We start from the raw sequence: 25,872 nt of genomic DNA, 5'->3' as shown, positions 1-25,872 counted from the left end.
AGTAAAACCTTCCAAGTGAACAATTTAGCTAACTTTAGTCCCAAAAATCAGCTAATTTGGTTTTATACCCCAATGCCTGTCTGATGTAGCCTCTGCTCAGCAAAGGAATCCCCTCAGCTGCTGCAGAACCTCTGTCACTGAATTTGGAAAAAATTCCCACCAATGTGAATTCCAGACCTGATTCCTTCCTCACCTGCTGCAGAACATCTTGGGAGCACAAGTGTCCATTACCCATCAGTAAGCTGCTGCCTCCCTGGCTACAAGCATGGCACCTCCATATAACACCTATGGCACATCGTGTACAGGGCTGGCCTTAGGCCAATGGGACTTATTGGGCCTAATAGGGCCCCACACCTATGGGGGCCCCGCACCAAATGGAATAAGCACATAAAGCTGGTCAGCCCACCCCCAAAAACAATTGCCTTATAATGCTATGTGTTCTGGGACATTAAACACAAAGTGGGCACTGTATTCATGCTGCTACCCCAGGGTACGCACTGTCTGTCACTGTTTATAGTGTGCCTGAGGGGTCAATAATCGCTCTCACACTGTATATAGTGTGCTTGGTGTGTCAGTGCCCAGTGCTTGGGGGCCACATTGTACCATGAAATGTTGGGGGGCCGATGGAACAAGAGTAAGAGGCCAATAGGCAGGCTTCCACCATCAGTCACATGGAGAGAGGCAGGGGCTATTTGCCCACCCAGCTCTGGATTCCTGTGCCAGCTGCCTTGTGTAGAGGCCCTGATAGTATATATAGGGGTTATACTACTACTGTACAGTATTGGGCTAATGGTGCATAGGGCCCAGTCTGCCTGAGCTATAGCTCATAAATAAAGCTGATGCACGTGGAGCAATGATAGATGGACATGGGCGCAAAGAAAAAACCACTTGCACATTTCTGTGTGCGGCGGTCCTCCTTCACCAGTCGTTTGGTGGTCCAGTCAGGCCACTCTCATTTACTAACATTTTGTTAAAGGAGAAGCAAAGGTACAATCACTGGGGGGGGGGGGCTACCATAATGTTAGGCACCCCCCAATGATTGGAAGGAAGAGGATTGTTGCCTCGCAGCTACCCCAGGCCGGTGCAGTTTTCTCCTAACAGGAGCACCAGGCCGGGGTATCAGGTAAGCGATTACAATCACTGGGGGGTAACTAACATATTGGCACCCCCAGTGTTTTCACTTTTCCTTTAGGAGCACTGTTGTTTTCTGCTGGATGGCAGCGCTGCACAAACCGCAGTGTGCCTAAGGCTACAAGAAGCCAAAGTGGCATCCCATGGCCATATAAAGGCGCAAGGATACAGGCAACCAGAGTCTGAGGTCAATCCAATATCTTCATATTCTTAAACTGGGGGATTTGTTGTTTTTTTATACAGCATCTCTAGTCATGTGACACAGGTGACATCATTAAGAACCATTTATAACTGATTACCTCACTGAGCACCCTTTATATTCGTGGGTATTTGCCTTTAGCGCACAGGTCTGGTCCCCTCTGTTCTATCCTATAGGGCAGTTGAGTTTAATACGTGTCTGTCATAAGAAGGCTGCACATAGATATACACTGAGGGTCCCCACCTGAGCGCCACAGCCGCCCCTCTTTCCCCATATCCCACCGCCCCCCATGCTAGCCCCAGCCTCCCCCCAGCACTGAGGTGAAGAAGAAGGGACTGAGGTGATGTCGTAAACGAGAAAAGTGTCGTAAACCAGGTGCGGGCAGGAGATGGGAGGGGGGTACGAGTGAGAGAACAGGCAGGGAGGGGAGGGAAGAGGTGGGGGGCAGAGGAGGGGCGGGGGAGGGAGGTGACTCGGAGCATTTAGACACAAGAGCGAGAGGATCATGGCGGATGGCCCCAGGTGTAAGCGCAGAAAACAGGCGAACCCCAGACGGAATAACGGTGAGGCCGGGCTGCGGGGCTCCCCTCTATTTGGGATAGTTGGCAGGGGCGCTGCTCCGCGGAGACTATACCATCACTGCCCTGGGAGACAGCAAGCTGTGGGGGTGGGCTAGGGCCGGGGCTGTACCGTTACATTACCTGCTGCTGCTCAGGCTCAGGCTGCTCCTCCTCCGCCTAGCGGTTCTCTGCACCGTTATTCGCATCTCCTCTCTGTGCCAGTGTAAGGGGCCTCATTCCCCCTCTCCCTCTCACTTTTATCTGTTCTTCACCAACTCCACTCTTTATGGCTTATTTTTATGCTAACTCCAAACTTCCTCTTCCCCACCTTAAAAATACCCTTTCGCTGCCAGAGGGCTGCGTGTGGAACGCATTTCGCAGTGGCACAGCCCTTGGCCGGGCAAAGGGGTTCTTCGTTCTTCCTTAAATAACCCAAAAGATAGTTTCTCTTATAACTTTGCTACTTATTATCACTCTTGGGCTTGTTACCTGGGTGATCTGACTGGAGCCAGAAAGGGGGGGGGGTCGGGGGGCAGTGTTTCTGTCCTGATGCTGCGGCACAGTTCTGTTCATCTGTGTGTGTTGGGTGGGATTGGAAACCTGTTTATTTTTTTTTCTAACATGTTTATTTCTAGATTCCCCCATATTCTCCCCCCCAAAGCCCCCCCCTTCCTTCATTCATTGGCACAACCCCTTTACCTTGTTGCAGAGGAGGCACTGCAGAGCTTTAAAGGGATTGCATTAGGTGTGTGTTGCACAAGGGGTTAAAGGCAAGATAGATTTGAGCATTTTTTTCCCTATAAACTTTTATTTCTAACAACTTTAATCATTTTTCTAATTTTTTGAATACTTTAAGTTACACCCCTTTTTTAAACTCTGCTTAATCTGTTTGGTTTTTTTTTTTATCCCCCCCCCCCCTTTTTCTAACAAAACGCGTTTTACCCTTATTAATAGGAATAAAGGTTATTTAGTTATTATATGACGGTATTTTTGAAGCGTGTTTTCCCATCTGGTGGGGGTGGATGAAATTGGTGATGATGGTGAGGCGGAGGATGATGATGTTGATGGCGAAGAAGTGGGTGCGGTAGTCTGGGGAATGGCTAAAGTTTTTTTTTTTTTAATAGTGTTCTACAATCCTCCCATATTTCTCCCCTCTAGAGGTACCTGTATATCTTTTAAGGGGGTGGTGCCTGCAAAAGTGAGCCCCCCCTCCCCTCTTAATTCTCTGTCCAGCAACTGCTGCAGCCTATATAAGGATAACATTTACATTTCACACTCTCTAACCCAGGCTGCCTTTATTCCTCCTCATCTGTCCCCCACCCCTTCCCATTCTTCCCTTCTCCTTCCCATGAGTTATTTGAAGAAATGGGAGTTTAATACCGGTGTCCAAACAGCAGAAAGTAAAGGCTGAGGAGTCGGTTGCACATGTCCTGTAATGCTGTATACAGGGGGTTAATAAAGATTTTTTCAGGTCCAGGAAAATACAGATCAAGGAAAAGGGGGGTGGAAAAAGCTTCTTGTTTTTGTAATACCACCCCCCCTCCTGCTGTATGCCGCTGAGATTTTGTAACCTTTTCCCCCCCTCTCGCTCTCTTCTTTGGCACATTTTTTGTAAGGGGTTTTGTGTTGGGACTTCCTGCCTTGGAGTATAGTAATAGGAAGGGATTTTTCCTTTTAAGATGACAAACGTATATACCCCCCCCCCTTCCTCAGATTTGGGAACCGCCAGCTCACTTTAACGCTTTTCTGCGTGCACTTTAATGGGAGTATGATAATGAGCTGATTGGGTGCTGGAGCGGAATAAGGAATCGGGTTTTTGTTTTCCTGAGATTTGTTAGACCCTCTTAGGATGCTGGGTGCTTAGTACAAGGTAAGTTGGGGGGGGGGGCAAAGATGTTTTTTGATTCGCCCGTTTGGGTGATTAGAGGCAATTCTTCCTGCTGACGACACGCATGTGACATGTGCTTGTGTCAGCCGCCGCTTGTGCAAGGAGCCTGTAAACATGTTTATACCTGAGCAGGGGAAGGGATGTGGATATAGATGTATACCTCTCTCTGTTTAAAGGGGATAAATTCCTCTTTATGGCAATAAAAAAAGAAATGAGTTATGTTCGGAAGCCAGAGGCTCGCCGGGATTCGTGAGAGCCCGTTGGTATCGGCAGGGGACCAGTGCCTCCCGTGTGCCGCTGCAGCAAATGGCAACTTGTGCAGGTAGAAAAAAAATGGTGTTTAGCGTTTCTCCTGCGTGCCTGTCACCCCCCCCCCCCGTCTGCTGCCTCCGTCCTCCGGGGAAGCATTGATTTACCTCTGTCAAGGGTTTATTTTACCTCCTGTTTAATGCTTTAAAAAAAAGAAGTGAGAGAGAATCTGATGATCACGCGTTTCGCCTCCTGCAATCTGCATTATGCCACCCACCCAGAAAACAAAAGGTGCATGGCGTGGGGGGGGGGGTTGGTAAATCTCGTTACAGGTATTTTCCATGCTTATAATGGAGAGGCGTCATCCTGCAGGTTTTTTTTCTGCACAGTGAGGGGGGCGGGGTGTCCACCAGATATGTTTTTATTTATATACATTTTTATATATTAATTTATGATTTGTAAGATTTTCAGTTTTCTGATTATTTCCAACAATGTTGTCGTTATTGTGCATGTCTGTATACCTGCTCTTGTACAGGAATGGGAAAGGGGTGCGAGCAGCATGTTGCTTCGGACGACTGAAGCACTGACCTCATCCTTGGTGCCATGGACTAAAAATGAGCTGTATTTTATCTTTATGAAATCATTGCAATTAGATTGTCCCAGTTTGTGATCCATCCTCTGCTTCCCTGCTGTGGCAGAACTACATTTCCCATCATGCTTGGTTAGAGGTGATGGGAACTCTAGTTCTACAACAGCTGCTTCAAACGTAGCTGGTTCAAGATGCCTTCGGGCACGTTGCAGTAAAGGTAGCCGAATGCATTGTAAAGGGGGGGCGGAGGGTGGGTGCCGGGCTAGTAAGTAATGGAAGTTGACAGCCTGTAAACTAATTGAAAGCATTTGGCCAGAGCAGCAAACTGTATGTATTGAGCTCTGTGTTAATGCTATTCTAAAGCTGCATTAGAGCTACTGTTTTATTTACGCCTAGAATAAGGCTCTTCCGCGCGCTGGGGATGGAAAAGGAATTCTAATGAGATTTTTCATGTTGAGGTGTGATGGGTGTTTACCCCCTGGTACATACACACCAGGATCTACAGTATATATTTACAGTATAGAATTCTGTGCTGTCCATTGATTGCTATGACAGGTCTGTGCTGATGCTGCGGGGGTGGAGTTGACTCCTTAGAATGACTTGCTGTTTCGCATTTCTAAAATGTCATTCAGTGGGTGAGGTGATGCTGAGCTGGGGATCTTTCATTTCTAACCCTTTGGGGGGGGGGTGAACTACAACTACCAGCATCCCATGACAGGCACTTGCTGCTGCAGGGAATGCCTGCCCGCTATAGCAGTAACTGTTTTCTTTAATGGGGAGAAAACTTTTAAACCTGTTTTCTATTTAAATGTGTTTGCCTTAAAACCAAGGCAGAATCCATTGCAGCGATGTTTTTTGTGGCTTATCTATTCAGCTGTGTCTGTATACATGACAATACTTAAATCAAACAAAATAATATATTTAATATCATGGTTCCACGCTCACACATCATGACGATGCCCATATGAATGCCACCCTGGCTGCAACCATCAGATATGTAAATATACGTATATATAGATTTATAGATGTTTGGTTTTACGGGTGTCATAAATCTCCTGTACTGTAAATGATCAGGGACATCTGCCTGTGACCGTCGTAGGTGGATTTATAAAGATCCCAGATACTCTGAGTTATTAGGGGAATTAAATCAGTGCATGAGAGAAAGAGAGAGATGAATAAAGTCAAATACACGGGCAGATGACTGATTCTGTGTTAGAGTTAAGTTGCCTGTGGCCCTATGTCTTTGTAGAGGTCAAGGGACTCCAAGGTGACTTCTCACATTCTTAATAAATGTCACCCGGGGCACCCATTATTTCTTATAGCTGTAATGTAGTTCTGTCCTCATCTCCCTATTGCTGCTCATTTGACATCACGACTATATTAGCATTATCATCCTTCATTTATATAGCATAAAAAACCTGTATTTTTATTTACATAGATCATTTCCAAATTTAAAGGCCATAAAAACCTCAAAACTTAAATTGAAAAGTAAAAAGAAAGAAAATGTAAGAAAATCTAAGCAACATTCCGTTATATATTAATGTCATTGGTTTGTGTTATTCGTATATGTGATTGTTGTTGAAATGAGAATCTCAGTACTGCTAGTATAGGTATGGAATCCTTTATCCAGAAACTTGTTATCCAAAAAGCTCCAAATTACAGGAATGCCCCTTTCCAATAGACTTCATTTTAATCAAATAATTCAGTTTTTTTTTTAAAAAGATTTCCTTTTTCTCTGTAATAATAAAACAGTACCTGTACTTGATCCCAACTAAGATATAATTACCCCTTATTGGGGGCAGAACAGCCCTATTGGGTTTATTTAATGGTTAAATGATTCCCTTTTCTCTGTAATAATAAAACAGTACCTGTACTTGATCCCAACTAAGATATAATTACCCCTTATTGGGGGCAGAACAGTCCTATATTGGGTTTATTTAATGGTTAAATGATTCCTTTTTCTCTGTAATAATAAAACAGTACCTGTACTTGATCCCAACTAAGATATAATTACCCCTTATTGGGGGCAGAACAGCCCTATTGGGTTTATTTAATGGTTAAATGATTCCCTTTTCTCTGTAATAATAAAACAGTATCTGTACTTGATCCCAACTAAGATATAATTACCCCTTATTGGGGGCAGAACAGCCCTATTGGGTTTATTTAATGGTTAAATGATTCCCTTTTCTCTGTAATAATAAAACAGTACCTGTACTTGATCCTAACTAAGATATAATTACCCCTTATTGGGGGCAGAACAGCCCTATTGGGTTTATTTAATGGTTAAATGATTCCCTTTTCTCTGTAATAATAAAACAGTATCTGTACTTGATCCCAACTAAGATATAATTACCCCTTATTGGGGGCAGAACAGCCCTATTGGGTTTATTTAATGGTTAAATGATTCCTTTTTCTCTGTAATAATAAAACAGTACCTGTACTTGATCCCAACTAAGATATAATAAATCCTTATTGGGGGCCAAACAATCCTATTGGGTTTATTTATGTTTTAATGTAGTTTTTTTAGTAGACTTAATGGTGATTCAGATTATGAAAAGTCCTTTCTCTGGAAACCCCCCCAGGTCCTGAGCATTTTGGATAACAGGTCCCATAGGTGTACTCATTTTTGAAACAACTGTAGCAGAAGTCAGCCCTCCTCCAGCTTAGGCAGGTCTCTAATCAGCTGGCTTCTGCTACATAGTTTCCAATAGAATCGCAATGGGCCCCACAGACGCTGCTTTCAACAGCAGTTGCATTTACAAATAACTTTGAAATCATTGAGAATGTGTAATGGATGTATATTGGAAAGTTGCTTAAAATGATAATCTTTCATTAGGCAGAAGTTTATTATTGGGTTTATATCCCCTTTAAGTGCCTTCAGGTCCGTTAAAGTGGCAGGATGTCAGGTGCCGGTGACGGAGGGATAACCGCATTCTCTGCTGTCGCTTCCTTTCTCCTTTCTATCCTGGTTTCACTCTCTACATTTTAGTTGGGGAATTGAGGAATTCAGGCTTAAGTTAACATTCCAGGCTGAACAAGCTTGTAGGCCAGCTAAGCTAATACATTCGTCAGGGAGAGATTCATGTAATGTAGATAAAGTGCCCTGCTTGAGCCTAGTTCTGTTTGAGCAAGTCAGTGGGACATGAAACAGAGGATCCTTGTACGTGCAGTTTACACACTCGCGTAAAGTACACCTTACTGTTTATAATAAGGAGATGACAAGTAGCAGAGGAGGAGCGCAGTGACCTTACCGAGCTAACAGAGCTCCAGGCCTAATGCTCTTGGAAAGGTCAAGGGACTTGGAGGTGAATCGCTATAGTGTGACATGCCGGTGAGCGGTCATTGGAACTCATGCCTTACTGTAGGCAACCAATCGTCTTAGAGGTTTAGTTGCTAATTAAAGGGACTGCAATTTCTACTGCGGATATTGGAGGCAGGTGTAATGGTGAAGACTGGCCCAAAGATTTAAGGTTCAATGGCCTGGTTTATGGATTAGTCATAGATGACTAAAGAACATTCTGAGTTGGGTCTGCTTTGCCGGGATAAAGTCATATATAGACCTTCCACGTTGGTGCTGAGAATTGAGACTTATTAGTGATGCTTTTAAGTTTCTGAATTAGCCCAGTTTACTGTCAGTGCAGGCAGCAGCGATCCTGAATAGAACTGATAGAATGTTTGGTGAGAGGGGCCTGGGGAAACCCTTGAATTAGAGGTGATTTTGTTCAGTCATACAGTCTACTGTTTAAGCTGGTGTTTGGGAAATTTTGTACTACCTGACAGTTACTATAGAAGTGCACATAGGGTATTTATATTTGCAGCATTATGTTAGTAAACATATGTAATTTACACTCATTTAATTAATGTTACTTTGTTTTATTATATTTATACATGATATTTACTGTAGCTATAAATAAACTAGTATTCTTCTGGCTTATTAATGCTTGGGGTTTTAAACCACACTCAACCAGTGTACAGATTCGCTTATAGTGCATCTCCCTGCAGTAAGTCTCTGTGTACAGCAGCCCTATGCAAGTAAAACCCTCATTGTTCATGTGACCCCTTTTTTTACCTACTAGATGTGCTGAATCAGACTGCTGCCTTGGCTTAGCTGAGGGCAAAGAGCAAGCTCGGGTCTAGTCAGTATAGGTAGCAATGAAACAGAGCAAATGAGGAAAACACTTTGGGAAATATTATACGGCAGGACAATTGCCATAAATAAAAGCTGTAAAGATTAGGCATTAAGCACCTTTTTACCTTCTAAAATACTAATAACAGGTGTGAACTGTCCTGTTCTCCCGCACTTAAGATGCGGCAGTGAGGTGCTTAAGGGATCATAGAGTATTAGTGTTGTTATTGGTTATAATTGGTAAATAGTTCAGTGTTGCATTTTAGAGTCTATGTGATATGCGCAAGTGTCATGTTGCCGTGGAAAAAAAGTTGGTGCACACCAACACTCTCCAACCCTGGGGTTTAGGGGTCCCAGGAATCTAAGAAGGTTTTTTTGTGTAGGTGGTTCCGGTTTTGGCTCACTTGCTCCCTCAAGTGGGCCACCTAAATCTTTATCATTTTAGTGTGGTCCAGTTTTCACTTGATCCTCTTGGGTTCCAAAAATAGCAAATAGTTCCAGAGTGAGAGCAGAGGGCACTATAAATATAGCCCTGTGATGGGGGCATTCGGCGGGAGTATAGTTTCACTTAGGTCTGTGATTTCTGTGTATCTAGCCTGCTACATCTTTCTATGGGATGGAATAAATGCTTGGTGCTAGGAAACACCACAAGCGCTTATACCACTATCATTCCATAGTAACAGTGCAGATAGCCACACTCTTCCAGTATCTTAACCAGCATAGGGGGGACTGGAGTGGTCGGGCTGTGGAGTTTCCCTGCTATGCTCAGGTATGGATCATATTATCACTTCAGTATTTGGTTCTGCATCTTTCTATGCAGTATTGTCAGTTGTGCTTGGGAATGTCTTCTTTCCTGCATTTCCTATTTAGTATTATATAGCCAACCCTGCTCCTTTTATAATTAGTCTTAGTTTTCTTTAACTTTTAGTACTGCAGTTCTTTTAATTTAGACTTTGTAAATGCTAGGCCTTCAACTAACCAAGCACGATTAGAGAATTATTGCGATCCTTTGTAGTCATTGTGACCAACTGACGAAAGGGTTAAGCAAAGGAGAGGATTTCTCTCTCTAGGAAGGCAGTCCTATACCCAGAATTGTCCTGGGAGTCAATCCGATTTGCAGGAAAATGGATCAAATATCAAACTCCAAACCCTTGTAAAAACAAACCCTGATACCCTCCTGAGTATTTTATCATTGGTTATATGGGCAGGCTTTAGATTTTGGGGGGGGTATATAGGTTGCAGGTTTGCAAAGCTCATTTTGTGTCCAAATAAATGATATATGCTGGTTCGTTTTAATAAATGGCCAAAAGGGGCTGTTACCTAGGGCCCACCAGGACTAGAGGGGACTCAACATCAGACTCAGAGCAGCTAGAACTCTACAACATAATCATATCATTGTTTGCTTATATTTTATTTTAACGTGCTATTGGAAGAGGCTTTATTGGGGGGTGCTTACTTTCATGTGGGGTCCCATGTAGGTGGGCTGTCTCAAAATTAGGAGATTTCTTTGATTTGCTTGCCTCGTTATATTCAAGCTCACCTGCTTGAGGGCAGTCTAGTCACACATTTCTTAAGATGGGCACAGGGGCCCACCAATTAGATCTTTGCCATGGCCCCTCTCGAACACACCTGGATATATGGTTACATGACCCTGCAGGCACTGGGCTAATATAAGCACAATATAAGTGCACAAGGGGTCAAAAAGTTATATAATATACACATTTTTTGCTCAGGGTCCTGGAAAATCAAATGTAGCTGAATAAAAATGTATGTGGTAAGGGCAGTTACATCTTGTTAGTGTTTCATTTATTTGTATAATACATGAGCATAAGGATATATAATAATAAATAGTGATGTCACATTACCTATTAAAATATGGATATTCTAAAAAAAAGTTGTACTTTTTTTTATTTTAGAAGTATAGAGTTATGGATATCCTTGACTTGTAATAATTTTCCTTCCTCTTCCCCTGGACCCTATAGGGTTGTGGCCACGATTTTGCTCCATCTGTGGATTTTCTGTGGGCAGTGTTATGTAGCGTAGGGAGACATACCCAGCTAGTGACTAAAGTGTAAACACATTTGGGTTTCTGGTTAGTCAGAAAAGGAAATACAGACTTTTCAAGCCTTTATAATTCACTATTTTTAGCAGAGCGGCAGAACAGCGTTTAACTATTTGCCTGCCGGAAGGTCCCGTACGGCAGCTCTGCAATGACATACGTTTATTCCATCATGTTCTGTGTACTTTCCATAAATAAGCTGTGCCAACTACGCAATGTGTTCTGTTGCCGTTACAGACATTTTTTGGATACAGTTTTTTTTTTTCTCAAGTGTTTGTTTATTCAGTAGTTATTATAAGGGATGTAAACCCAAAAATACATTTTGGCCAAATTAAAATGTAACTTTTATTTTCCAATAAACATTATTTCATTCATATTTTTTTACAGTGGTTTTAAAGTTAATTGCAAGTATAATTACAGCTGAGAGCAGTATTTTTCTGCCCTGTTGGTTGTCTCATGAAACAATGTAGCAGAAGTCAGTCTTATCAGGCTGGTTTCTGCTAAATTATTTCCAAAGTCAGATCCTCCAGGGCAGAGAAAGGAAAGAGACAGGAAAAAAAATGTAAAATTAATTTAGTGTATATTGGAAGTTTCTTATTTTTCTTTAATTGGGCAACATTTTGAGTTTATATCTCCTATAAACTGTAGTGCCCATAACCCTTAGCTGGTGAAGTATGTAGCCACATGTGTGTTTATATGTTCCTCTGTTAATGTTTAGCCATTGGGGTTGCTTGGGATATGCAGTTCAGCAATAGATGGAGGGTTGCAGGGGGGGGGGGGCATAGTTTTGATCCATGTGGCAATAGTACCGGGCCCAGTGGAATACATGGGTTTGATGGTAACCCTAGCTGCAGGTTGGCCACCCATAGAATGTTGCCTAACTAAGGAGACTGGTGGGTAGGGTCCTGCAGCCGAGCTTTGTTTCATGGCCATTAGGCTAATGGAGGGCAGAGCATAGCTGTGGGATGTTTGTGCTGCTGCTGGGTGCAGGCTGTCAAGTCACTCTCTTCAGTTAAACTCATTACATTGTATTGTGAATTCTGATCTCATCCAGGTCTAGAGAACCATCTGCTGCGCTCACTCTTATCCAGCTTACTCAGGTCTCAGTGCTGCGCCCAATCACTGCCTCCAACCATTGTTCTCCAGATTCAAAAATGGAATTCAAAATGGAAAAACATATTCACTTGTATTTTATTTTTTTGTATTTTATTTTTTTATAACTACCAGATACTGCAATCAGTTCGGTGCAAATAAAATGAATTTAAAAGCAGGTTATTGGTTAGGTCAGGGAGACGTCCTGTTGAATCTGTTGGTAAAGGCTTCTCATGGCTGTGGAGTAAAAACAAAATGAAAATATTATATGGATATTGTGGGGCATTATATATTTTATAAGCCATAATCCTTTGCAGCGTATGAGCTGAGCTGCAGTCAGAACCAATTGCAGGTAAGGGCCACTGTGTTAGGGGGAAGACACACAGAGATACTAGTAGCAGCTACTTGTTGTGGCTACTAAAATAGACAAGGCTGATCAATTATTGATAATTGTCTCTGTGTGTTTTAGCAGAGGTAATTCTCAGTATTGTCAATGGCAGGGTATTTTCTGGAGTTGAGTAGCCATGAAAAAGTAGCTGCTACTAGTAGCTCTGTGTGTCTTCACCCTCACTGCACAAACAGTATGGCAGCTCCCAGTTAGTCATGAACATTTATAGGAAAACATGACGCCTAGTACAAAGATAACCTGTGCTCAACATTTAAATAAAGTATTCACCTAATCCATGTTCATAATTGGGGGTTTGGTCTTTCAAGCTCAGCTGAACCCAATGTGAGCCCTTTATATTATCACATGACTTGAGCACTAAAGGCAACTTTTTTTTTTAATGTATATATTTATTACCTTCCCTTTTCTTCTTCAGTTTTTTTTCTCAAAACTACTCTTTTCTGCTAAATGTCACTCACGTTTTCTGCACCATTTTTTTTTTTAATAATCAAGCCTTATGCAGAACAAGAGCTTACACAGGGGAAGCCCCCACCCATTCCTCTGTAGTCACTGTGGGCTAAATCTGTTTTGGGGAATCCCATGAGTTTAGAGCCTTGTGGGGTAACCCAAATTTATTTTACCATTTCAGATTTTTGTAAAATATACATGCAGATACACACGGAGTAGATCACACTGTAAGTTTGTATTATGTAAACAAAATTTCTTTGCTATAAAAATGACTAACACTAGCCTAAGGTACATTTTTTTTCAGTGTGTGATTGCCTGAATATGAACATCTTTCTTGTTAGTGGAATCTCCACTTCAGGGGTTGGCTGTATGGCAACTCCAGTGGAGCTTAGGGGGCTGACTTGCCTGCCAAGAAGCTGAAAGAATTGAGAGTAGATTTGTGCAGTACAGAATAGCAAGTAGCTGTAACCCTGTATGATGATTGTGGTGGGTTCACGAAAAAAAAAGGAACATTTGCAATAAAACTTTTTCTTGTTATAAGCCCAACTTTACCATGGTGTTACTTTCATTTGGGGAGTCTCTGAGGAGTGGTATTGCAGTTGTATTGGCACCATTTAGCCTTTAAGCTTTATAAAGTGCTCATTTTACAGCAGAACTGATTGTCTCTTATGCTCTAATCAAGTGTGATCAAGTATTGTTTGTAGTGCTAATTTCATGACTGATAGAGAATGCCTTAGCTCAAGCAAACAGCATGGCAGCTCCATCATACGCTCCAATGTAGGAATGCACATATCGCCTTATATTTCACTGTTCTGTGGCAGAGAAACTCTATATATAAATAAGCCATTATTTTGTGGATTTTCTAATCTCGCTTTTACTTGTAAATGTTCCAGTTAATCCTTGAAGGGCTCTAAATACAGAGTCCTGTATTGAAATACATAGATTATTCCTCAGCAATAGAAAGGGAGTCTAAATTCCAACCCCCTTAATTCTTTTGAGTGTCCCCAGCAATCACCACCATCAAAGTTTGGGTTTTTGTGCTATTGGGATTCAAATCCAGCGGAGGCGGAGTCACGGAAAACCCTCAATCCCCGAATCCTGCTCTTTGCTTGTCCAAGTGACAGCCGGGTCCTCCCTTTTCCTTTGTGAATGGAGCATTCCCAGCCCCGGCACACATGGAAATGGATGCATTCGCTTGCCACTAACGCCCTCCCCCAGTGTGGTCAGCCCTCGCTAAATTACCAGTCACCTCTCTCCCCTTAGAATTCAGGCTTGGCCCATTGTTTGGGAACCATAATGCCAGATGAGTGTTTGTATGAGAGGCCAGAGCGGTATCGCTCCACAAGAGATTCAGCTCCTCGTTCCTTTCTCCTAAATAATGTGTTATTTGGAGCTGGACAATGTCTGGAGCTGGGGCTGTTTCCTTTCACTTCTATGTGTATTTTATAGGGTTCTAAACATGCACAGTACAGACTGCTACATTTTCTGCCTGCCTTCTCTCAAGCATTTTAGAGAACGCTAGAGTTTGCTTGAAATTCTAAGTTGATTAAAATATTTAAATCATTTTCCATTATAAAATTTTAGGGGATTTTAACATCAGGGACATTTTCTGTCACATTTAAAGATTTGGATTGCATGTGTTCAGTGGTCTTGTTTGCGCTGCTTCATCTTTTTATTTGCCAGGCCCTGGCATTTCAAGTACACAGAGGCCCAAATATCCCCCCACAGGCCCAATAAATAGTGACTGTCTATGGCATCAGCTCCTTGGGCATTTGCCAGACTCTAAAGCTAGCCAAATAGGGAAGATCGACTTGTTGGCTGACCAAGTGGTGGGCAAAATAGTATTAATCCAACTGTAATGGTGAAGGCACACAGAGCTACTAGTAGCAGCTACTTGTCACTGCTACTAAATGCCACAAAATACCCTGCTATAGACAATACTGGGAATTGCCTCTCCTAAAACATACGTAGATCAGTAAATGATCAGAATTGTCTTATTTTAGTAGCCGTGACAAGTAGCTGCTACTAGTAGCTCTGTGTGTCTTCACCCTAAGGCCTGCAAGCTAACAGTTGGGTCATATGGCGTCAGGGCAGGCCAGTCTCCCAAGGAATTTATCCATGATCTGATGCTGCCATGGAATCTGTAGAATTTTGCTGGCTCTTCCAGCTGGTATATGAAGGATGCACATAGGGCGATCAGATATCACTCAGGGGTGGTTCTTATTTTGATCCCATGCAAAGAGAAATAGACTGACCACTAAAAGTAACCACAAAGGACTGATGGCCAGAGAGAGTTTGCATCTTTCTGGCCTGTGTTTTGGAGTCCTTAAACAGCCTGCCTGGCCATATTAGGATGGGGCCTCTGCTCCATACGATCGGGCCAGTCTGTTTTGGCACTATCCCTTTAATTTTATATTTGCCAACAAAATCTGTAAATTCATTTTAGTTGCACAATGCCTTATTTGAATTTGCAGAATTTTAATGGCCCCCTCTCCCTGTACAAACGTAATCATATTTTTTTGCCTGCAGGATTCTGCAAACTGGGTTCTTTTCTCGTTTCCTGAGTTCGTTTAGCTACAAATGTAGGTGAAATATAGTTCCAAGGAGCGGAGGAAAATGAAAGTTTTTCACATCTTGCAAAGCCTCTGATAACCTTTTGTGGCCCTCTGTGAAGGCGGCTAAATGCAGTTTTATCAAATTATTCATCACTGCAAGTGTTTCCCCCCCACTTTGCAAATTGTATGCGGCTAAGCCAGCTCCCTTCATACTTAATCCTGTTTCAAAGGGAAAGCACAAGATAAAGTCTAGGGACTGACCTCTAGCTCCTAGGGCCCATGACTTCACTCTGAGGAAGTTCTTTGAAATTGTGTCCATTAAATCCATTCCCTTTTCCTGAGTGGGGGTATCAGTTGCCCATAATTAAGTGTTGCTAATTAAAACATACTTTATTTGCTCTGTTGATACGAAAAAGTAGAACAATAGTAGACAGACACACATGGGGCTCATGTATAAACACTGGGCAAATTTGCACCTGGGCAGTAACCCGTAGCAACCAATCAGGGGTTAGATTTTTCCAGCCAGCTGCAGGGTGAACACTAAAAGCAATCAACTGATTGGCTCCCATGAATTACTGTCTAGTGTTTTTAAACGAGCCCCACAGTGTTAAAGAGAACGTAAACCTTTTATATAAACCTTTCACTCCCATTTAAACAGGGTCATTTGATTGAAAGGGGGATTGGATTAATCTGATTGATGAACAATATCTGCAGAATATGGTGGCACTATAGAGATAACAGAGAGGTGAGCTCTGTGTAAGTCTTTGCTGATATGATGAGCAGCTTATTGTGTTTAGGTTTATCTGTGGACTCTACAGAACCAGGAAGTGCTACATTCAAAGTGGTCTAATTTTCCTGTTACATGTCAGAAATAACTGGAACCAAAGCCAGTAGAGAAAATGTAGGCAAAGGGTATACACTCTCAGTACTTGCAGTGACAGAAAAATTTAATGACTCCGGGCCCTGTGTACTTACCTTGATTCGCCTGATGTTTGACATCAGACAGAATTTTGTGTCTCTGTTGCTGTGTTCCAAGCATGCAGGAAGCGGGGGTCTCAAAGTCCCACCTGACCTATGGACCCCCATCTGTTTCTGTGAATTTGCAGACATCTGCCTTTGGATGACCTGATTGCCCTTGACAGCAGAGATCAGTTGGTCTTTCCCATGTTACTTAGGTGTGACACGCTGCGTGCCTCTCCCGACCTCAGAAGTGCTTCCAGACCTGGCGTACCCAGCATATGGCACTCCTGTAGCCCACACACCCCTAAAAAATGTTTTAGGGCAACAGGTTGGAGGCAATTGGCAAAGCTTCGACTCTAATGCAAAACCACTCTACCTGCAAATTTTAATTCTACATTTCTGCATATTTGCAGCCATTATCGAAAAAAACGTTGGCAGCTGTATACTGAACAGCCTGGCATCGCAAGCACAATCCAGACACTGCCAAAATGGGCATCAGAAAGCCAATCTTTAGGTGGCCCTGGCAGGAACTGTGATTGTGCCAGGCACAACAGTTAAGTACAGAATCTCTTCCCTCTGCGGCTGGCATTTTAGGACTTTCATACCGAGGGCAATTAACCAATAGCAAAGTAGAAATTAAACTGAGCCCTTACAGCCTGGAGGCTAGCAGGGAATGCAGGGAGCTGTAGTTCAGTGCCATCAGGGGGTCTGCTGGCAGGCCAACACAAAATCTAAAACATTTTGTTTGCTAAAATGAATGCAGTGCTGGGTGCATTAAGCTATTCTATCTGCTACTCAGCAAGCCGCTAACATTGTCATGCAGCAGCGCGTTTTACATCTCCCTGTGTTATACAATGTGTCTCCTTTGGACTTGTGGGTTCTTTAATGAGCTGTTGTTGAGTCAAAGAAGTGAAAGCGCTTGACAAAAGGCTTTGTTACCTATACAGTTTGTTCGATGTACCTCGCACCATTGTGTTGCGGAAGAAAAGTTCTTTTCAGAGGTCGGTGGCAACAGGTCCTTCAGTGAGGCTTGTGGGAAACTTGTTTTTAAATGAGTGCTGGTGCAGGGTTGGGGGTTGTTTAAGAAACACTTTTCACATTTTATTATCATATCCACCTTTATTTAAATATATATATTTATAATTTTTCTGCTTAAAAGCTCTTTTGATGACCTTATTATATTATTATGGTATGTCCTCTGGGCACGTAGTATAGTAAATAATTGGCTCACTATATGGAAATAGTAGCTGTAGAACAATGCAGACTGCTAAGACTGCTAGTACTCGTAGTTATACTAACCTGGAAGAGAATTGGTAGTGACTGCAGTCTCTTGTGATGATACTGGGCCTGACAAATACATGGTGGGAGCTCAAGCCCCCAGGTGTAGATTGTAACAGACCATGTAATTTCCCACAATATTATGTTGTGACATGGCAAGAGAGTGGGCTGCAATGGGTCGAAATGCATTGTGCCTCCTAAGGAAGATATATACCAACTTAATCACAAAGGTATCGTACTTTAATAAATGGACCAATGCAATAGGTTTATATTATGTTTAAATTATTTTTAGCAAACTTATGGAAAGACCCCTTTGTCTGGAAAACCCCAGGTCCCACGCATTCTAGATAACCGTACTATATAAGATACCTGTACTATATAAGAAATGTTAGCAAACAAATGTGGCCTTTATTGGTGCAAAGCAGGATACCTGAAAGTAATAAAAGAAGAATCTTTGCAAGAAAAGAAACAACAGATTGCGGGGAAAAAAACAACATTTTTACCTGTTCAAGTTGATAGGCAAAGGCAGCACAATGACAAATACATTTAGGTACAGGTGAATAGTTTTTCTTCAGGTCTTGTAACCCATAGCAACCAATCAGCAGGCAGCAGTTGCTGGTCAGTCTAGTTTAGGTGGGCAAATGAAAGGAACACACATGTAACATCTGCTAGTACTTTCCCCACTGAATACCTGTCAATATATTTACAATTTGTAAGCCATATGTTGTCCATTAAAAGCATGGCATAAATTAAAGAGGAACCTGGAACCTTAGAACCTGGTAGGGAATATACTGGATACTATGGAAGGGGGGTGGTTTGTGCCAGGGGTATGTTTTGGCAGGTACGCGGACAAATATCCCTGAATGTGTAAAGGCAATGCACATCTAGATATTGACACATGAACGGCTTATGATTTATTGTTTCTCGGTGTGTTCTCGTATCAGTTCTTTATGGGCTGGGGTCATTTTTCAGTTAGGATTTGGAAACATACAAAAATCATCTACCAACGGATTGTGGGGCTTGTAGTTAGGCAAGCAGCTAGAGTGCCCAAAGTTGCTATTCCCTGCTGTTAATTATTCAGGCCAAAGCCTCATGTGCCGTTTTAAACAGTATCCCTTTGAATTCCCAGGCTTGCTTTTATTCTGTTTGAAAGGTTGCAATCTGCATATGTGACGGGGAGTAAGTTAGTGCAAAGAAAGGCAGTCGGACCCGCCATGGATCGTATGTAAATGTCTGATTCATAAAAATAGCGCACATTCTGCCATAGCAGGCTCGCACAGCAAACCTAAAAAGGAAAGCAAAACTCTTGGCAGGAAGAGGCGTATGAGAGGGCCTGTTAGGGTTTAAGCAGTGGGACGTCTCTGGCTGGGAATAGCTCTCTGCTTGCTGCACAATATCTGCCTTATCTGCACACTTTTCAGTTGCCAGTCCCGGAAAGACCCCTTTCCCCCCAAGGAGACTGATTTATATCGTCCCACCGGTGCCTGAACAGGACATTTGGTTGATAGCAGCTTTGGGCTTTGGTTTTGTCTCCTTTCCCTCCCCCTCATGTCACCCCCTCAGCTGCCTTCTGATTACACACCTGCTCCCACTTGTCAGCAGGTCGTAAGAGCATGGCCGAATAGCAAAGATGAACACTCCGCATTTTATCTTTAAGCCCTATTAAACTGGGGTAAGACTAAACATTAAGGACGTTTGCTGGTAATGCACCATCATATATGTATGTATATGTGATCATTTGTGCCCCACCTGTTTCATCCTTTGGTGCAAAGACACACACAGCTACTTAGTAGCAACTACTTGTAATGGTTACAAAATGCCAGAAAATATCCTGCCATAGACAGTACTGAGAATTGCCTCTGCTAAAACACATGTAGAGACAATAAGTAAATTATCAGCGTTGTCTATTTTTGTAACCATGACAAGTAGCTGCTACTAGTAGCTCCATGTGTCTTCACCCTTAGGCTAATGCCACACGAGGTGTAGGGCGGATATTTTTGGCAGGCACAAAATTCTGCCCTACGCCTCCTACATGTGCCTGCACCTGAATGAATGTGCCTGCACCCGAATAAATGATATACGCATGAAAATGCGAGACTTTGCATTATCTTGCATTTTTATGCATATTTCGGCTACATGTGCCTGCACCCGAGCGTATCTCATTCATTCGAGTGCAGGCACATGTAGGAGGCGTAGGGCAGAATTTTCAGCAACCGCTTTTACGCTTGCCGAAAATATCCGCCCTACGCCTTGTGTGGCATTAGCCTTAAGGGCAGGGGTACACAGGGAGATTAGTTGCACCTCGACAAATCTCTGTTGTCATGGGACTAACATAACTATAATTAAAAACCACCAATATATTCTGCAGGGCTGTACAATTTATGGGTGTATACACTGAAAAAAAAAATACAGCCAATGAACGATACAAGAAGCAAAGAAGATGCTGGTCAATGGAGTTTTTAAAAGTCTGGAAAAAAGTCTGGGGAAACGGCTCCAGTGGTTGGGAACCACTGGGCATACATTTATTTGGTGAGGTTTCCAAACAAGCAGGTTTTTGCTAATTTGGCAACCTGTGGGCCATTGGGTACTTGTCTAATGTATCTCAGATATGTAGGAAAATATATCTCCATTTATCACTTATAGTTTTATGGGGCAAGGAGCCTTTACTTTTCAAGATGCCTTTCAAGTTATCATTTTAGAAAGCTTATTTTTATCCAGCATTCCAATAATATAGTACAGGTAGCACTTAAGCTGGCCATACAAGTTACAATTAACGATATTTCCTGCAACCATTGGTTGCTGGAAAGATTGTTTGTTTTCTTTACTAATGTTAAAGGCTGAAACATCAGATATAAGTATAAACAAACGTATTCTACTTCAATTTGATGATTCAGCATTGTTTTGAGCGACTTTAAAGGCACCCAATATTTTCCATCCTGTCCAATTACTGATTGGCTTTTGCCAATATCGGTCACCTCCTCTCCCACCGTACACACACCTAATATTGCATAAACCTTGTTTTGTACAATAATATTGGTGCTGTATACCCTCCTTAATAAAGCCAAGAAAAAGATAGTTGTTTACTATTGTGTGAGTAACAGTTTGATAGGAGCATTCTGCATTTAATCAAGATTTTGAGGTTCTGATGGTGTTTAAAGAACACTGTGAATGGATGACTGTGGGGCTGTACATGTGCTTCTGTTCTTTGTTTACCCAGCAATTAGTAGAGCATTAGTAGTCAAACAGATGAAGAAGCAGATAAGTATAGGAGTCAGTGATCCGGAAGAAAGTCTACATTTTTCTTTCCACAAGATCCAAATATGTCAGGTTGTTTCCTTTGTGTACATGTTCCTCCGCAAGCTAATTGGAGTGGTTTATATTAATGTTATGTATTGTTTGGCTTACGGCAGAAAATCTCCATATTTATAGTGTTTAGCTCGGTGACATACCTGAAGGGGAGGGGGTTAGGGTTAACAGAAGCAAGTAGCCACTGTTGGCATTTCGTTATCATTGCTAATGGCCTGTGTTGGCTTTTCTTGCTTACGCTGCTGGTCCTTTTGGCCAAATCCTGCTAGTGTCAGACTTCACTGGCTTCCAGTAAAGCAGAACCATGTTAATTAGATGTTATCAGGTCATAAAAGTCAGAGTTCATAGCTAAAGTTGTGACTACATCCTGCCCAGACGCCATTCAGAGAGCAGTCAGGCAGCAAATGGCTCCTTCCCTCCAGCACTGATGTGAGGAGACAGGTAGCAACACTGCATGCAGACTGTACCATCTCCTACTCTAGCTGAGGGGGTGATGTCTATTTCCAATCTACAATAAGAATAAGACCATTCGCTTTAATTGGCTCTACCATCATTTGCTCTCTAGCTGCTAGAACGTTGCAATACCTATTAATTAGCCCAAGTTTCCATTTGAAATGCAACGAAGATAGGCAACATTTTCATTACATATGCAGTATTCACTTAAGTGTCTCGTATATACGGACATTTTTCTATTTATTTTAATTATTAAAACTGAGGACTATTGCACACTGGTTTTGGCTACAATTACAAGCCAAGCTTACTGTTTATGTGGAGCACCCTTCTTTCATGGACTCTAAAAGGGGTGGGCCTTACTAGAAATCATGTGGTGTTTGTGGTAGATTGGAGGTATAGTATATTTAACAAATATATGATATATTTATAAACATGCCCAGGTAACCAGATCAGACACATAACGTATTTGAATTTTAGCTGAGAGAGAGGCAGACAAGTTTGTTTTAAAAAAAAGGAAGATCAGTTGTACATGTCTAAAAATATATTTACGTCATAATAAATTCTACTATTAACCTTGGGCACCCTAATGGCAGTGGTAAGTAATGTAATTATTTTATGCAGTAAGAGATCAAGGGTGGCTCTTGCATGTCCTTCCTCAGAATAAGGGAGCCATGTACTTGACTCCATTGCTATTAAGCAAACTGTACTTGTCTCTTGTCCTCAAGTGACATCTCTGGGAAAAGTACATTACGGGGTTTAAGAGAAAATAGAATGAGCAGACAGACAATTAAAGGGATACGGACATAATTTTAAAATGAATGAAGTGCCATCCTCCAGGGATTTGTATTTATTCTTTGCTCTATATTTAGGGCTACAGCAGCCTAGTCCAACTCCCAGTCCCAGGGGCACCCATCTTCCACAGACTTTACCTACAGACTATATGGATCTCACCACATGCATTTTTTTTCTCACCTGGAGAAATCAGTATCTGATTGACCCAAAATAAGTTGTTGAGAAAGGCATTTGTTTTGGGCCGGTGCACTGATAGGCTCACTCAAGAACATTTGAGTTGGAAGTCATTGACTGCCCTTGTATAGCCTCCGTTATAAAGAAGGTCTGGAAATCATTTTCTCTGTTAAATGAGAGATACACGGAGCACAATTTTATAACGTAACATAAATCATAATTTGGCTGGGTTAATTACTTGAGGGGTTTATTCGTGAAAGCTGTAAGGTATGACTAATGCCATGTGTATGTGCTATAATTTAGATCCTCTCTCGTGGCTGAAATCGGTGCAGTTGGCATTATAAGTGATGGAGAAGTTGGAACCTGTTCATGTTAGAACAGATTGTGACCATGTTACCCTTAGAAACAAACATATAACCAAAGCTGCCTTGAATTGCTTGCTGTGTGCTTTAATGCCCTGCTCTGCATGTTGGGTCTTTTTTCACACTAGTAAATGGCACGTTTCATGTAACGCTTCCCTATACCAAAGCCCCCAGTGGCACCTACGTTGATGGCGGCCATTTAGCATTGCTCCCAGCCGGCAAGGAGGCGTTATATTTTACAACAGCCTGTTTACCAAGACACTGACCTGTGGTGCAGCATATGCACACAGCAGCTTGTGTAGAAATGAGCACAAATTACTTATCCACCCAAAGTAAAGAATTTTTTTCCTCTGTAGATTTTTCTTCAGCAAGAATGCTGTTCTTCTGGCAACTTAGTCATTTAGCAAAATGACTGTGTGCTCGCAGAGGGGGGGTGTCAGATCTGCACAGTTGAGTGCACGTGAGTTGTGAGCCTTGTAAGAGACTGACGCACAGAAAAGCCTTCTTGTATCCTGCGCCTAACCTTCCACAGTCGCATTCTTCCCTTGTAACAGTGATCTCTTTTACAGCCTCGATCTGCATAGTGACCACGTCTCGCATTTTATGGTCTTCCTGTGTATATAATCTCAGGTACCAATATTTCATTGGAGGCCATGAAACTTCCCCAGCCTTTTTAACACTGTGTCCTCCTAATCCAACCCAGTGTTGTTTCAGCAGTAAACACCATTAGAGTGAAACCAAATACCATCCCATATGGTACTTGCCTACAACTGGAGCTGCTTGAATTTTTGCATTACCTTTTGCACCACAGATATATGGTTGGCACTCTTGGTCATATATTCTTATTATTGTAATAGCCACAACATATTCTGCAGTGCTGTACAATACAAACATATATACATCAGATACAGAATATATACAAAATGCAGGAGGTAAAGAGGGCCATGCTCGGTTGCAGTGATATTCTACTGCACAAACCAAATTCAAACAATGGAATGAGCAGTGCCGTATTTACTATGAGGGCAAAAACACACAGGGCAATTAGTCGCCGCGCCTTTTAAAAAGTCTGTCACTGCGACTTTTCGCTAGGCAGATTTGTTGTAACGACTTTTTAAAAAGTTGCGTTGACCAATGCCCCTGTGTGTCTTCGCCCTAACACTCTGGTGCTTATGATGGAAAAAAAAAGTCCCAGTACAAAATGGGAAAAAAAATTGCCCATAATCCCACTAGCAGACACTGGGGGGGGGGGGGGTAATTTATCAACACTCTGCAAATTTGCCCATGGACATTAACCCACAGAAACAAATCAAATTGCTGCATTTATTGTTCTACCTGCAGCTAGCTTAAAAAAGCTAAAAACTAATTGGTTGCTAAGGATTACTGCTCGGGTGCAAATTTTCCCAGTGTGGATGAATGAACCCCACTTTTGGCCTGTGTTGCAGTTGAGGGGGAGTGGAATCTGAGATATGTGCCAATTAGCTATGGGAAGGGGTGGGGCAACACACTCCTGGGAATGAACATCAGAAATTTGCCATTAATATACATCTATTTTTTTTTTTTAATTATGCTTAGATTTTTTTTTTTATATATATAATTTACAAGTATTTTATAGAGACACCCAAACTTTGAAGGTTTGAACTCAAAGCTGAAACTACAAAACAAGTTAGCAAATATGCAAAGACATTTAATGGTCATAATTAATTACAAATTCTAAAAATGAAACATAATACTAAATGACACAGGGGTGCATCCCAGTGCCACATGGTCCCATAATTCACCCTCCTTACGCATTTCGCACCATTGGGTGCTTCATCACAGGAGGAATGCAAGCTGATGCTGCTGGTTTATTCCTTACCCATGGGTTTGCCGCAGGGGCTAATGCTTGAAATTTCCTGAATGAAATATTTCTGGTGTTAATATCACTTGGTGTGTTAATAACTTCAAAAATTGGCTTTATTACCGTGAAACTGATGTTATCGTTTGTCAAAGTAATATTATCACTGTATTCATTAAGCTGAAATGCTTTTATTGTAAAGCATTAGCACAGAAAGGTCAGTGTTCTATCTGAGAAATCCATGATAATACAGGATGAAGCCATAATTACACATTTGCTGTAGTGCAAACTGACTGTTAAATACCCCCTTCCCTGTTTAATTAATTTTTAAAGAAGAAATTCGCCTTTTGTGAAGGTCTTTCCCACAAGCCCCCCCATTGACAAAATAAGCATAAAAAAGAGAGACTTGTAAAAGACCATCACAAAAGGCAAACTTCCCCTTTAAAATGGGACTTCACATTGGCATTAACTCTTATTATACAGACAGTAGACAACACCTGCTTCAAGTTGTTCTTCATTGGGTATTTTTGAGGTCTGGGTGTTTTGGAATCATTTAACTTTATTGTATATAAACTGTTGCCTTGTTGCTAGGGCCCACCTATCCCATCCAATAATGGTTTGAATGGCAGACTGGAAGATTAGAAGGAGACTGTAAAGAGACATATGTGACCCTGGCAACCACATGGCATTTTAAAGTTTAGGCAAATAGACCAACTTTATTCAACGGTCAGCATACTAATAGTTTATTTTCAGGTGAGCCCCCCTTCCCTTTAAAGTTGGACTTGGCACATGTTGCTTGAATACCCACAATAATTTAAATTCCACTGGGAATTTGCTAAACATAAGCATTGATATAGTGCAGGCTATTTGCCAAGGGTGATAAATCTATATTTTTTCTCACTAAGTGCATTTGTTTGCAGGAATAAATTAGCCTTTAGTGAATTGGTCCCTTAATATTCCTGAGCTTTGCATGTGGCAGGGTGCCTGCTCCAATCCCAACAGCTGCCCCTTAACATGTTGGCAGTTTCCCTGAACAACAGGTGCTATTGCTGTGTGATCTATATATTCCCACAGTTACAAGTAGCCATTTGCATGGATCTGAGCAGATGGTGGAATAGGAGTTCTTTCTCTGTTTTTTTGGCTCTCTAGCACCTCTGTGAGAGTTTCAGAAGTTATAAGCTCAAAGTTGTGCAATCATGGAAATACCTGAAATTCTTCATTTTTGGAAGTGTATGTTATGCAGGTTATAATAACCTTTGCTAAACGGCATGAGAAATATATATAGTTCTCTCAGTCTGCTCCTATGCCCAGATCTGTGGGTTTGGCAAATGTCAGAGGGGCTGCTGTAAGATACAGTCACTATAGCCATAGACAGTCACTATTTATTGGGCTGGGGGGGCTGTTTGGACCTC

At 41.9% G+C, this 25,872-nt stretch overlaps 1 protein-coding gene across 5 annotated transcripts in view; it reads left to right on the top strand.

Moving 5' to 3' along the window:
* The first annotated feature begins 1,790 nt into the window (after window positions 1-1,790).
* The window catches only part of zeb1 (zinc finger E-box binding homeobox 1), a 62,570-nt gene continuing 38,488 nt past the window's right edge, over window positions 1,791-25,872 (top strand). The window contains exon 1 of one of the 5 annotated variants that reach the window (XM_012964650.3): window positions 1,791-1,893. In XM_012964650.3, coding sequence (XP_012820104.1) covers window positions 1,836-1,893 — 58 coding nt within the window. In that variant the 5' untranslated portion in view covers window positions 1,791-1,835. 5 annotated transcript variants of the gene reach the window in all.

This window comes from Xenopus tropicalis, chromosome 6 (assembly GCF_000004195.4).
Source record: "Xenopus tropicalis strain Nigerian chromosome 6, UCB_Xtro_10.0, whole genome shotgun sequence".
Taxonomy (NCBI): Eukaryota; Metazoa; Chordata; class Amphibia; order Anura; family Pipidae; genus Xenopus; species Xenopus tropicalis.
This window is presented reverse-complemented; position numbering and strand designations above follow the sequence as displayed.